This window comes from Oreochromis niloticus, linkage group LG9 (genome assembly GCF_001858045.2).
Source record: "Oreochromis niloticus isolate F11D_XX linkage group LG9, O_niloticus_UMD_NMBU, whole genome shotgun sequence".
Taxonomy (NCBI): Eukaryota; Metazoa; Chordata; class Actinopteri; order Cichliformes; family Cichlidae; genus Oreochromis; species Oreochromis niloticus.
In genome coordinates this window covers 27,388,133-27,403,090 of record NC_031974.2, presented here as the reverse complement: position 1 = coordinate 27,403,090, position 14,958 = coordinate 27,388,133, and the positions used below count along the sequence as shown (strand labels likewise).

General features: G+C 39.3%; 1 protein-coding gene across 2 annotated transcripts; it reads right to left on the bottom strand.

The window, feature by feature from the left end:
• Positions 1 to 1,127: 1,127 nt before the first annotated feature.
• On the bottom strand, positions 1,128 to 14,958 carry LOC100701568 (copine-3). Of its 2 annotated transcripts, XM_025910158.1 has the most exons (17): positions 14,813 to 14,958; positions 11,777 to 11,965; positions 11,447 to 11,626; positions 11,241 to 11,315; positions 11,077 to 11,148; positions 8,339 to 8,419; positions 8,132 to 8,221; positions 6,077 to 6,175; positions 5,875 to 5,961; positions 5,647 to 5,706; positions 5,367 to 5,500; positions 4,368 to 4,422; positions 4,192 to 4,243; positions 3,062 to 3,195; positions 2,723 to 2,959; positions 2,521 to 2,636; positions 2,008 to 2,084 (listed from the first exon to the last, which is right to left on the bottom strand). In XM_025910158.1, the coding sequence occupies exons 2-16, from the start codon at positions 11,933 to 11,935 to the stop codon at positions 2,526 to 2,528; spliced, it is 1,626 nt and encodes a 541-aa protein (XP_025765943.1). In that variant the 5' UTR covers positions 11,936 to 11,965; positions 14,813 to 14,958; the 3' UTR covers positions 2,008 to 2,084; positions 2,521 to 2,525. The 2 variants fall into 2 exon arrangements, with proteins under 2 accessions (XP_003450260.1, XP_025765943.1); XM_003450212.5 differs by lacking the exon at positions 2,521 to 2,636 and having other exon boundaries at positions 1,128 to 2,084.

The following is a 14,958-nucleotide window of genomic DNA, read 5'->3' as shown; positions in this document are numbered from 1 at the left end:
CACAGTTTGTACCACTTCTACCACTCACTGAGGAAATTTGTTTTTGTTGCTCCATGAAGTGTTTTGTTTTGGGTAATATTTTTAAATGGGGCCATACTACTGCATGTGATTAATGTATGTATTAAACTATCCGTAACCTTCAGCAGACATTTAATGAATTACAAAGTTATTTGTCTTAAACGTTTTGTGTTAAAACATCACCAGGAGAAACTGATTTCACCTGGAGAAAGTTGGGCTGCTCAGTGGCTTCACTCCGCTGGGTTGCAGATCATCGCGTTTGATGTTTTTCAGAGACCTAAGATTATATTTACAAGTATTTAATTTTAATGAATTAAAATTTAACTTGAAGGCTATAAGAGGCTTTTGGACAAACAAGCAAGTATTTTAAAAGCAGTTGGGGGGCAGCACTCTACAACAGGGGGCAACACAAATTAGCATAATATAGAAATACCTAAATGAAGTAATAGTGGATTAAAGTAGTAAATGTAATTAGTGACATTCCTACTGGTTAAACGCTTGTTCTAATCTCATGTTAATGAAAAATAACAGTACTTAAGCCCAATAGCATGATCAAGTCTTTGAGTCATATTTGCCTCCAGACTTTTGAAAATGATGCTGCCTTAATATATATCAATGCTCTGTCTAGGTCAGCGTTCTTCTAAGTTTGCAGTCATGGCATTTCATTCTGTCGCAGTATCTAATGAGTTATTTTGTAGGTATTACTGGAAAATAAAAGCATACGAGACACACTTCAATATATTTATATTTATTATTGTTACTTATATTGTATTACCTGCAAAAAAATATATAAAGAGAAAATAAAATTGAATAATAAGTAATATAAATAGCAGAGAATAAAAAACAGAACACCAAAAATTCATTTTTTTTAAATATAGATTTATACCAAAACTGACAGGGAAGAGATTTTGCTTTAGTTGCACCAGTTGAGTTGAAGTCTCACATGTAAAGCTAAGAAATATTTCTTGAACTGGATTACACACAGACACAAATAACAACATGCAAACTGGCTGTTGCAGTATTTTTTCACCATGACAAGAATGCAGAAGGATAACTCATGGTATTTTTCCTTCCTTTGTGTTTTATAACAAAGTAAAATACTGACAAAGTTAGCGTCCATTACAAAGACAAGTATAGTGCATAAGGCAATGCCACAGTCATCAGTGTAAACAGCTCCATATATCAACAATGAATTTACACATACACCAAGGGAAATGTATCGGCGGATTTAATAAATGTTGAAGTACATTTTTTTGCTACTTCCTCTTAAGACAAAGTAAAAATCAAAAAAATACACTGTGTAAAAAAAGGATCTTCTTAATCACTTTGATTCTTTTTGTTTAAGACATGCAAGCACATTTAGTATTTTAAATCAAAATCACATAACGGTAAAAAAGTATATAAAAACAGAACAACAAATGTATTATTTTGAACATAGGGATCAGTACATATGGATTCATTTTGTAAAACTTACTGCATCACACCTGAAATCTGCTGGAAATTTTAAATTGAAATATATTAAACTGAAATGTATACCTTCCATTACAATGTGAAATGATGAAAACCAACAAAGAAGTGATGGCTGTAATACAGAGGAGACGATATAAGCACAAACTTGGAGTACCCAGTTAAATACTCCAGACCCTGTCATGTGACTAACAGTCGATAACAACTCACCCAATGCAACAAAGTTACAATAAATCCTTTAATAAAGGTAATAAAATAAACGCAACATTTATATCTGGCACTTAACTGACATAAATTTCCACATATTAGCATATATTAGGAAATCTTTGATAACATTAATGCAGTATGGCTTTACCCTGTAGCTGCAGGAAGCTTTCCTAAAAAAATTCCGGGTGAGGAATCACAAGACATTTGTAGGTAAGACATTGAGAAGGAAAGATAGTTTTCAGAATAAATCACAGGAGGGGTGGCGCAGATGCTGAGAGGTCAGAAGTAGGTGTGCAGCTCTCAAGCGGCTTCAAATTCATGGTGTTGAAGAAGCCAGACACCTGATCTGGGATTTCTGCCAGGACGCTCTGAGCAAGCAGTTCTTTAGGACACTGAGACAAAGGGCAGAGACAGAGCAACAGTGAAAGTCTGCCAATCACACACACAGACACATGCAGTTAGAAAAGAAAGCAGGGAGGTTGCAGAGCTGCAGCTGTAATTTGAGCATAGTACCCAAGAGAAGGTGTTTAAAGTTTAAGCTAGTCACATGTTCTGACAGCCAATAAAACCAGAGCCTCATGTCAGCTAGAAAAGCTAGAAACTTCACATGGCGTTGACAGAATCATGCATCATCAAGTTACCGTTTTGTGCTCATACAAACCTACAGTATATGATGACTTATTGCACCACGTACTGTGAACAATCAAGGCATGACATAACCTTGAAAAAGCAAGGTTACTATGATATTTATGAATCCTGATTGCAGCTCGGATCAAATGAAGGGAAGGATGAGGGGCACGATCAGCGTGTTGGTTGGGGTACTCCTACACATTTTATATAGGAGTCGGTTCAGTGGGGGGCTTCAGGTCAAATAGCTTGAAGAAGGAGGCCAGTTGGTCAGGCAACTCTGCCAGCACACTTTGTGCAAGGGCTGCACTGCCCGCCTGAAATAAGATGTGCAAACGTTCAAATGTTGGTGGTGTTGGTGCATCTGGACAAAGAGTGTGTTGTATAACTTGCCACGGCTTACATTTTGGAACTTCCGGAATGGCACAAACTGCACGATGTCCCGCATGGCGTTCTCTCCTGTTGTCGAACGCAAAACTCCATCGTCTCCATCCAGGAACTCCATGGCACTGAAGTCCGCCCCTCCGACCCCGACGATGATGATAGACATGGGCAAACGAGAGGCGTTGACGATGGCGTTGCGTGTCTCGTCCATGTCTGTGATTACTCCATCAGTGATGATCAGGAGAACAAAGTATTGCTGTGAATCATCAGGACAACAGGAACAAAAAAAAGCAGCAGAGTGGAACAGTCAGTTGACATTAGGACTGCTTTGATTGATTCCAAACTTTCTGTAACTCACAGACGCAGTTTGCTGCTGCAGCGCCTGTCTTCCAAAATGGGCGACGTGGTTGATGATTGGGGAAAAGTTTGTTGGGCCGTAAAGCTTCACCTGGGGCAGACACTGCTGGTAGGCAGCAACCACACCCTCTACACCTGAAACACACACACACAAATATCATAAAGTCATGGGTCACAGTTACATGAAGGTTGATGGAATGTACTGTGTCACCGCACTAAAGCAAGATGCTCAGACTGCTGGTTCACTGTAGTTGTGGTTTCTAGGATATTTAAAAGTAGAATAGGAGGTGGAGCCTTCAGCTTTCAGGTCTGTTTTCTGCTCCCAGTTTGGATTCAGGAGACAGAAAACCTTTCTTCTTTTAAAATTAGCCTTAAAATGATCTCTTTTAATAAAGTTACAGCTGGATCAGGTGAACCTGAATCCTCCCTTAGTTACACTGCAACAGGCTGCTGAGGGCTTCCCATGATGCACTGAGTGTTTCTTCTTCACTCACCTCTTTAGACTCTCCATGTGTTAATTCACCACTCTGCATTTAATCATTAGTTATAATTCATCTCTAGCTCTCATCCACAGCGTGTCTTTGTCTTGTCTTCTTCCCCTCAGCACCAGCTGCTCACAGCTGATCACTACCACTCACTGAGCCTGGTTCTACTGGAGGTTTCTTCCTGTTAAAAGGGAGTTTTTCCTTCCCACTGTCACCAAGTGCTTGCTCAAAAGAGGGTCATCTGATTGTTGGACTTTTCTCTCTAACACTGTAGGGTGTTTACCTTACAATATAAAGCACCTTAAGGCAACTGTTGTTGTGATTTGGCACTGTATAAATAAAACTGTATTGAATTGAATTTTACACCCAAAGGTGCGTCCATGTTTATTAAGCAGTAGGTCACAACATAAAAATTAAATTATGAGAAGAACAAGATGCATAAATAAATCTTCTAATATGTTAAAATTAAAATATCTCTTATCTACAAGAATGTAAAACATCATATAATTTTCCCGTGTTGCAGGTGTTCTGCACACCTGCAAATCTGAACAGACACTCACCTCCACGGTGCTAAATAACTCCTAATGTTGATACAAACACATGGCAGTGTGAAACAAATCTCACATTACATTCAGTCTGTTATTACCTGCACAAAATGGATTGGACGGGTTGAAGTTGATGGGAAACTCGTGGCTGACCTGCACACATAAACAACCCAGATCCCAAATGATCGTATCTGCAATGGCTTACACTGATCTACAACACAAACAATCTTTCTGTCGCGTGTCAGATGTAAGCAAACATCAAACGTAAAACAATCACCTGCCATGCAGGAGGAATCTGTGCTCCAAAACCAAAAGCAGGGAACATCTTATCACTGTGCAAAAGGAAGCAATACAAAAATAAAGACTGTTAATGTCAGCTTGTAAAGACCAGTGAACATTTAAAATGAAGTCTTTTTGTCAGACTCTTTTCCATTAATGTTCTTCATGGTTCTATTTAAACAAGACATCCTGGCCTTGCTTCTCACGCTGTTATGTTTTCACTTTATTAATCATTTATTTTCCTGTAGTGCAAGACAACTAGTGAATGTCAGGATGATAAGCTGGTGCTCTGGCTTAATGCCTGTCAGCTGACATGCTGCATTAACTGCTTTGCTGGGAATTCAGTTATTCATCCATGCATTAGGAATGAACGCTCAAAATAACAGATAAGTACTGGTCAGATTATTAGTATTTTGCTGCTACTATCATGGTATTATGAGAGCAGGGATCTATTATATTCATTCCCAGCACTATATTCACCACAGGCCACCTTTGCTGCTAGCTCTTTTAGCCCCCTCCCCTCTGTTTAAGCCACCTTTCTCCTGACTAACTCTCTCATTAACTTGAACAGGAGGAAGGTGGGTTTCTGTGCTGAGTTGGTAGTGTTCACACAGCCATGAGTAAAACAGTCTGAAGCCGGAGCTTTTGGCTCAAAAGGGATTACATGCCCACACACTGACCTCATTATTTGAAACTTGTTGAATGTGGGGAACTAGTACTGTGATATATTAGGTCTTTCAAGGCTTGTAAGAATGATTGTGAGTTTGCCAAAAGTGAGGTGCATATTAAGTCTTACAAACGACATGTTAAATTGCATTGAAATTACTGTAGATGAACTGATGAAGTGCACAGAAACCTTTAAGACTAGAAAAGAAAAAGTTACGGTGGAGCTTGTTTTTAAATCGGTCTGACTTACAATTTTTCTGAATGAAGGAAAACAGACGGCAGCATAGCATTTACTTTCTGCACCTGCATAATTCTTTATGTATGTATTTACCTGTCGTAGTCCTGGATGACATTACCAACTGCCCAGATGGCTGCCAGGTACTCATTGTAGCCCTGAGGGTTGATGTAGTGCAGTGACTGGGGGAATTTGGGATCCCCATTGGAGCCTGTGAAGTCAATTGCGATCTGCACGCCCCCCAGAGGGATGTGTTGCATTTTCAGTATACACAGTAATCATGAATCATAAAATGTCAGCATCAGTTAAATATTTCAGGTGTGTCTCCAAATGATAACTGGAAGGATTAGGATTAACAAATATATGTGAAACTCACAGTGAAGTTAATCTGACAGCCTCCCATTATGTAATCCAGAAACGTGTACTGCCTCACTATCTGTAAATACCACAAGAGTTACTGTGCAGTAGTACTTGTTTATTAAGAAGGGTACACAATGTTGTTTTTTGTGCTCCAGCAGATAAACAACAGGACTAATGATATATCTAAAAAACAAAAGAAAACGTATCAAATATACATATTAAAAAACATCTAAAACCAGAGTACCTTGCTTTTTTTTATGATGATGATGCCAGAGTTTTTATATCCTTTCTTCTTCTCTTTCTTTTTGCTGTTGATGCACTCAAATTCCGCCTGTGAAGAAGAGAAACACAGCATACAGGCGTCAGGATGTACTTTCTTCCCCTCTGCTTATCTTAAGCAAAGTGTCCAAACTGGCAAACATACACACACAAACACATGAACTCACTGCAAATGTTTCTGTTGCCTGCTGGATTTGACTGAGTGAGCTCTGAAATGTTCCAATGAAGTCGTGATCGCCGCTGTTGTTGTGGTCATAACAGTCAATCTAGCGAACAGAGACAGTGAGGAGAGGCGAGACTTGGAATCACCAAATTTTGCATCGAAATGATCAGCGGCGCTTGGAAATCAAAGTATGTGAGGCAAAAGCATGGTGGGCGTGAAGCTTCAAATGTAAGGCGACTTCATGATACTAAAACATCAACCAGAAACACACACACACAGAGGCCATCTAAGCTGGTAAATGGGGTGACAGAGTTCCTCCTTTAGAGCGATTACAGGACCTGCTCACAGTCACACACAGTAGATTCTGTAACACTTTCGGTGTTGAGAGAACATGGAAAACACAAACAGCTCCATACACAGCATGGACATCTTAGGCCTCAGTCGCACGGGCCTACAAACCAGTCTGTCGGTGACCCCTCAGTAACCTCTGTTGACTAGGAAAAATCTAAATTCCCAGACCGGGTGGCAAGTGGTTAATGAAGGTTGCTGGATGTCGCTACGTAAAATCAGTTGCAAAGATGGTGCTGCAACAAAAACCTCCCCGTCTGTGGCAAGTCGTTGGTGTGGAAGATGCTAATTTGTCTGCAAATACATGCTATTTGTTCTCCGATCTGTAGTGAAACTTGAAAAAGCTTCATTGAACGTCTGAAAAAGGAAACGGGGATTGTCACCCTCAAAGCTAAAGTTGTGCTTTAGCACTGCACTGACACTCTTCAATCGGCAAAACTTTTACTTTGAAGGCGAACAGTCCCTGTTTCCAATTAGCACATTTCACTGGCATTTAGAGAATAGTTTGTGTTTGCAGACACATCTTTCATACAATGAAGTGGCAACTGCAGGAACCTGCTAGGAACCAAAGTGATCGCAAGGATTGTCGTGCAGCACCGTATTCCTCTTTACGACTAATTTCACACTAGTGACTCTTCAACAGCTATAAAAGCTAATGGGTAAGTAAAAAAATGGATCCATCTTAATGGAAAACTTGTCCCATTTGGAAAACTGACCCCTTGGTTAGCTTACCTAAACCTTTATATCAAAATAAAATCAGTGGGCTACTTTGAGCTTCTCCCTTATTCACAGGGGGTCGCCACAGCAGACAGCTCTGTATGTTTGATTTGGCAGATTTTTTTGCTCTTCCGGACACAACCCTCAATGGATTTGTGTCTCCTCCCAGGATCAAAATGGGATATAGTGTGGAGCCACCAAATACAATCACCAGTAAACTTCATTAATAAGCTTCATATCCTGTTTAACAGGAATATTTGAAGGTTCAAAAATATGATTTTGTTAGATGTTTTTTTTTAACCAGAGATCATTTTAGACATAGTTTGAAGTGTTGTTAATTACATTTGATTAAAGGCGCTCCCAGACTGTGTCAGTAAACGATCAGGTAAATTTAACCAATGGGCCAAACTCCTTGAAAGTGTGTGTTCCTTTAAGATAGATGTAGATGCATCCAGGACTTGAGCCGGTCCTGTCACAGACCCTGCATCCTTCACATTAACAACATTCCATGTTGACACTGTCGACAGTTACCTCACGTGTACTGTTGACTGGAAAGCATCTCTTCCTGATAAGTTTGCCTTAATAAGAGTTAGAGGATGGAAACAACAACAACATAAACTAAGACTCAGAACAATTCTTTAGTGGCAGTAAGATCAAGCGTATGCAAGTTATGCACGAGGGAGACAACAGAGGACGTTTAGGATTCAAATCTTTCCGAGATGAAAAACAGTGAAAATAAAAGCTTCAGTAGTCATAATGTTTGTTTTTAGGGTATATGTGTAAAAAAAAGAAAAACAACAACTTTCTAACGATGCCTATGTTGTCTCCCTGCTACACTGGCTATCAGCCAGTTTGGTATTTTAAACATCAGCACCACTCACGATTAGTGCATCCCAACTTTCCAGTTTTACAGGCTGCTTCACATCATTCAGTTCTGCAGACAGTTAGGAAAAAAAGAAACCAGCATACTTTATGTGTGCATGAGTGTGTGTACCTTGATAGGTTTCTCGACGTCGCCTGCACAAAGTGACTGAATTGGGATTTGGAATGGTCTCCAAACGGGATTTAGGTTATTTTTCACCACCTGCACAACAACACAGACACAGAAAGACTTGCTCTGTTGGGAGATGTAAGTGTACAAACTTAAAACACTTTTCCCCCTTGCACCAGAAAGCCTCATACACAATGAATGCAGGTTTACCTCTGTCCTGTGAGCCAGCTGCCATCCAGTTTCTGTCTGCTTGTAGAATTCCAAGAAAGGGTCGGATTTGCCAAAAAAATCCTGGAGATAAACGGGAGGAAAAAGCAGGCAACAACAAACACAGATTACACCATAAATTCTAAAGTGAGGATAAAGTAATGACATGAGACTGGTTGTTTTATACCACTATAACACGATATCGATCACTGCTCATCAGCTGCCTTTACACTTTTTCACAGTCCAGGTAACTGTGTCCAAGAAGAGTCATTACTAAACTACACTTACTAAACAGGCACAGCTCGAGTTGTCCAATCACATTTCAGAGAATTTCCAGACGCAATCATCTTAGTTGTCACATCCTGTGTCAGGGATGCCAAACTTTGCTAGCATTCTTAGCAAAGTTTGGCTTCACGTGGAAATTTCTTCGTTTTGGAAAGAAAGACATTTATATATTTGTATTTAATAGAACTTTGAATTGATCAGAAATGCTATCAGTGACAATTAATAGTTAATGGAGACATTCATCAAAAATCATTTTGAGAAGATCCACATTCTGTAGGTGCACACTGTCTTACCTAATGCACACCTAACGAATCAAACACATCTGAACCCAGACAATCTGTCTCTCAGAATTTAGAGGCCCATCAAGGATCTTGTGAAGTTTCTTTTTCCCAAACTAGGACTCTAACTTACTTGTCCTCTTGCTAAATTGTACTCTGGTTCCTATTCTGGGGTGACTGTAGTTCATGAGGTCGTCTGCTGATTGGAAGGTTGGTGGTTCGATCCCTGGCTCTCCCAGTCTGGCATGCAGCCGGGGGCAAGATACTAATTCTAAGTTGCTCTCTGATGCATCTGTCGGAGTTTGAATAGAAAGCACTTCAAAGGATGGGGGGGAGGTGAATGTGGCATGTTGTATAAAGCGCTTTGAGCGCTCTGGGGGAATAGAAAAGTGCTATATAAGAATCAGTCCATTTACCATATCTCTCCTTCTATTCTGGTAGGAGCAGTTTGCATTGTTCTCTGCAAGCTCTCACCATTGTGTGAAATCACTGAGAAATGCCTGCATGGAGTGGCAATCCTTGTTTTAAAAAGAAGAACAGTCTGGCTAATTTTCTGGCCTTTTAACACAATAGAGATTGAAAATGTGACGTCATTCTGGAGTAAAACCGCAAAGGAGTGTGGGAACGAGTGGCAAGCGGTCCTAGCGCACGCAGGCTTTCACATGAAAACAGTCACACAGCGATAAAAAGAAACACAAAGAATGGCAAGAAGCTGTTGTATTATTAACTGCAATAGCCGGTTGCATGACAGCCACGGGAAGCCGACGGGTAAAGAGATCGGTTTTTATCGGATTACGTCGTGGAAGACAAATTGTTCAAGCCATGTTTCCGAAGTAACAAAGAGACGACGGATGGCCTGGATTGCAGACCAAATATAATGTTCCAGAACACTCCAGCTCACATGTTAGTCTGCTCCAAGCATTTCCACAAAGGTAAGTCTTCTGTTGTAGTTATTACGTAATTTATCATAACATAATTGTTGATGTAGGTTACATATGAGTCTGATATTGATTTGAATTGAATTCGTTGCGCTATGCTGCTTTGTTCACTGTGGCTTTGCAGGCTAATGTTTGTTGTGTTTTGTAGGAAAACCAGCCTACAAAATGCTGGAATGCGATCCAGACTGGGCACCTCTATCAACCTGGGTCATACCGAGTTTAAAGCTGCTACCACAGCCAGATTTGATCGGTTAAGAGAGAGTGGGAGTGATATCAAAACAGCCACGAAACGTCCTGCATATATGTGCCCAAGTGTTGTATTGAAGCAATAAAGTGATGAATAACTGTTTTCCAGTATGTTGTTTTGCAATGTTGGTTTTTTTTGGTTGCATTGTTGATTTGTTTTTTACCGAAGCAGCTAATAAAGCATAATGGATTTTTACAATTTTGCCTCTTTCTTGTAAGATTCTATAATAGAATGAAACAATAATGCCAGTTATAAATAAAGACAATAAATTGAATGAATTACAAAACACTCATTTTATTTCTATTAGATCTGAAAATGTTGTGTAATACTACGACCTGAAACGACAAATAGATTGCGTTGGCCTGTACAGGAGATAAAGGAAAAAAATTTAACAACAGCTGTGAAATGGAATAGTCCAAATCACCAAAGTAAACCACCAAAAGTGTCTTTGGGGCAAATAAAATGCAAGTAGGGATTAAAACCGCAGAATTAATGATTACCGGTGCTGGAAATACTAGCGCTTGATACAGTGTTTTGATTTTGTTGCCACTCGTACCCACAAAGCAACGCGCGAAAGTCACGTGGTCTGTCAATCTCTATACACTTGCAGCTTCATGAAAAGTTTTCCAGTACAACAGATTATGGTGGTTTGTGAGGAAACTGGTACATGCCAATTTTTGGCATTTTCTTAACTACCTAAATTGTTGGTTGTTTAATCCAAAAAATGTGTCACTGAAACACAGCTTTTCATTGGAAACACTGCAAATGTGTGCCTATGACCACTGATTTACACCCAAAACAATTTTAATCAGTTCAAGTGCTTTTCTCTAAATATAAAAACATAACCTTTCAAAGTGGCACAAACTTTTGATGAGTGGTGTTAAATGTTTTTCTAATCATAAAGTGTGACCTGTAAGAGTTAGTAACTTCAGTCAAATCATCCGCGTAAAGATTTCTGATTTCAGGAACATAATTCCTTGTAGTCTTTGACACCTTTTTGTCCAGTTTTCTTGCTGCGACTTCAAATGCCACCACTCTGTTGTCAGTCATTTCTTCTGCACATATCTAGAGAGCAAGAAGTAGTTTTGCATTAAAAATGTGAAATAGTGGACTCAGATTTCACTAAATCACTGCATCCCTCACTCAAAGAAACTCACAGTAATGGTTCCCTTTCCTGCAGGCATCTTGTCCTTCTTAACAAGTGGTTTTGTTAGTTTTCTTGAGGACACGATCTGAACAGAAAGACACATCTTAGCCATCACTAAACAATACCAATACCACTTCCCACCACATACATTTATTTGTAGCTCTTTCAGTAAATATATAGACAAATGGCTTGTAATGAAAATCAAAGATGGCAAACCTGTCCCAAGGTACACTCCAGCTGTCCCAGGAAGTCAGCCTCTTGCAGACTGCAGTTTTCAGTGTCAATATCGTGCACTTCAAACCTCAACTTCTGCACCATCTCAAAGTAGTAGTCAAGGACAATAGGCTTGGAAAACTTGGGACTGAGGCAGTTCTCGATTTTCTCCGTGCGACCAACCTAACACAAACACGTTTCACAGTCAAGGATTTTCTTTTAGGAACTTTTAAAGTTGAGCTGTTGCCCTAAATCTGGAAATTGATAACTCTAATTTTTTAAGAGTATGAGCAATCCAAGCCTTTCAAATCCACACAACAAAAACCTACTTACCTCAAACCAGTGGTTTTCAGAGGAGTTCATGAAAAGCACACATAGAGGGTCGGACTTTGAGAATGCATCCATGTCGAGCAGATGGTCACAGGAGATGCTCAGCGACACCTTCGTCACACAGTCTGCGACCCTCGTCTGCTGGACTCCAACTGCCGCCATCGCAGCCCGGAAACACTCAGCTCACAAGAGCTGACAACCATTAATGTGGATAAACAGAAAGTGAACATGGAGAACATAGAATACAGTATTGTGCAAAAGTCTTGAGCCCCCCTTAAACGTTTTATTTAAAATAGATGCAGCAATTTACTGAAAGATGCAAAGATACATAAATTCAAATGAACTTGGAAGTCAGTATCTGGAATTACTGCCTTTATTCCTCAATGGAGCCAGAACTCTCTTAGGCAAGATCTATAGTAATTTCTGTGATCTTCAGGAACAGTTCTCCAGGCTTTCCAGGAAGGACTTTTAAAGCTTTTCTCTGACTTTGTCTCCTTTTGTTCTGTTCTTTTCTCACAACAACAGTTGCCTCAAGGCACTATTGTAAGGTAAAGACCCTATACTAATACAAAGCAGAGAGAAAACCCCAATCATATGACTCCCAATGAGTAAGGGCTTTGGTGACAGTGGGAAGGAAAAACTTCCTTTTAACAGGAAGAAATCTCCAGAAGAACCTAGCTCGAGGAGGGGCAGCCATCTGCCGCGACCAGTTGTTTTCTCTGCTACTCTTCCCTCTCTCTTGAAGATGCTCATGGAGGAGCCCAGTCAGTCACATGAAGTAACTGCACAGAATTACTGTTTTATGTAAACAGCTTTGGCGGAATAAACCCACTTCAGCTGGCAAAGCAACAACCAACTTAATTAAAACACTTAATTCACACCACACAACGCAGTTTGCAGCAACATAGAGTTGAAGGCCAGACTGGCTACACACACATGCAAATTAACGGCTAGGTTTGTTTTTGTTTTTTTAAACCTGCTGGTTTTTAATGTAATTGTTTAAATGCACCTAAACTGTACCTGCTGTCACCTGCACCTAGACTGAAACATAACTTTGCTGTCTACATGTGTCCAAAAATCTTTAGATGTCTGCAGTACCAGGGAAACCTGTCACGTTCAGTGTGACTGTAAGTTTAGGGTACCCTTGGTTCAACTGCTAGATGTTTTTAATTTTAATTGTTTTGTTTTTATGGCTCATTAAAAGCCATTTGAATAGTGCACTTTTATTTTTTATGTAAAATTGTTAGAAGCTTTCTGATGTGGTCTACTTGTTAACAGAATTAAATGTTCAGCCACAGGAGTTGTCATTGTAAAAAAAAATCTCATCAAATTCTCGACTGCAGTATAAATGTCATTTTAAACCCAGTATTCTGTCTTTTTTAAATGGGTGGTATAACATATTATTACATTAATTATACAATAAAACCCCCGGATTTTTCACTTAAAGTCACATACTAAAACCTAACTAATAACATTCGGCCTGATTAAATGTATTAGAACAGAGCGTCACATTATTAGCTAAGTTTACCGTTATTATACATGTAAATATCTATATTTAATGTCAAAAATGTGTTTTAGGTTTAAATCACAAGATTTAAACCTAAAACAACTGTATTTTAATAGGAATATTTCCCCGTTTTAACTACGGAAAGTTTTCATTATGTCACATGATCGTATATTTCCATGATTTCATGGTATTTTTCAGGCGCCCCAGCTACTGGAGCATTGCTGTTTTGCCACAGTTGTTTTCTTTCTTAAACGCTGTTTTAGATGCTTTCTTTCTTTCTTTTTTATTGTTTTGTTTGAATGGTTCACAGGTCAGTGTTAAATGGCTTAACAAACACAAAACATTCCTGTGAAAATGTTCAGGTACAAGGACTGGACTGACAAGGACTGAGGAGCGGTCACTGTCCAAAGACAAAGCCTGGAGAATGATTGCTCAAGAACCTACAAAAATGTCTGGCTGCTTGGAAGCGAAAAATAAAGAAACTAGTGATGGGTCAAGACTTTTGCACAGATTATTTGTCACCCAAATAATCAGTCACCTTATTATTGATCTATTACATTATATTAAAGCACATGATTAGTATTTTAGTGTAATATCTGTTGGCTTTCTAGTTAATGTTCTCACTCAAAGCCATTTAGAAATTACAGTACTAATAATAGTGCACAGTCAGTGGAAAATCCTTTTATATACATGATATATTATACATTGTATTTTAATGTACTTTTTACATTTGGATTTGGGTTAATCATTTACATTAAAACCAACCACAATGAAGCAGTGGAGGACGTGACCAGCAGGGAAGTACCAGCACATGGAATGAATCACATCTGTTATATCAAAATATCTACACCGATACTCCCCAAAAACGGGTTTATGGTGTTTCCATGTGTTTTGCACCTATCTTTGTGTTATTGTTCATACTCTGTGTTCTACAATATAATAAATCTAATCCTTTTTGGTCTTTATATAACTGTCAGGTTATATTTGTTGGAACTTCTGCTGCCTTCTTGGCCTGACCTTTCTTGAAAAAAGACATTTTAAATGTCAATGAGACTTTTACACTGATAAATAAAGAATTTATCAAAGTTGCTTTGCCAAAAAAAGGTTGGAGCTTCCATGTCGTGACAGAAATATCCTTTCTAGCTTAAAAATGTCTCGATATCATTCACGAGAGATATGTTTGACACACATTTCCCAGATTATAGAAAAAGAAGTCAATCCATCAGAGACAATTGACAAACATTAGCACATAGTAAATAAACCTTAATTAACGTTACAATATTAGATTTAGTTGCCTAAAAACTTCTCTAAAGAAACACAGAAAGGTGGTGGCTGTTCACATAAACACCACGAGAAAAGCCACACCTACGAACTCTCTATACTCGTTAAGTTGAATGGGTTTATTATCAGCGACAGTCACATGACGCGAGAAAAAGTATACACACACTCTATGGGAATTCATCAGCAGCGCTTAAACTCTGACTCTGACTTAAACAACTACTAATGTCAAGACTAGCGCGGTGGTAGCTTACCTCGTAAGCTTGCTTGCTAGCAATGCTGCTGCGGTGGTGTGGTTTGTTTCCAGCTGCAGCAGCAGCACAGCTAGCTCAGTGGTGGTGGGCGGAGTCCAGTGCGCTCACTTCACGTACCGACCGAAAACACGACCTCCCAAATCAAC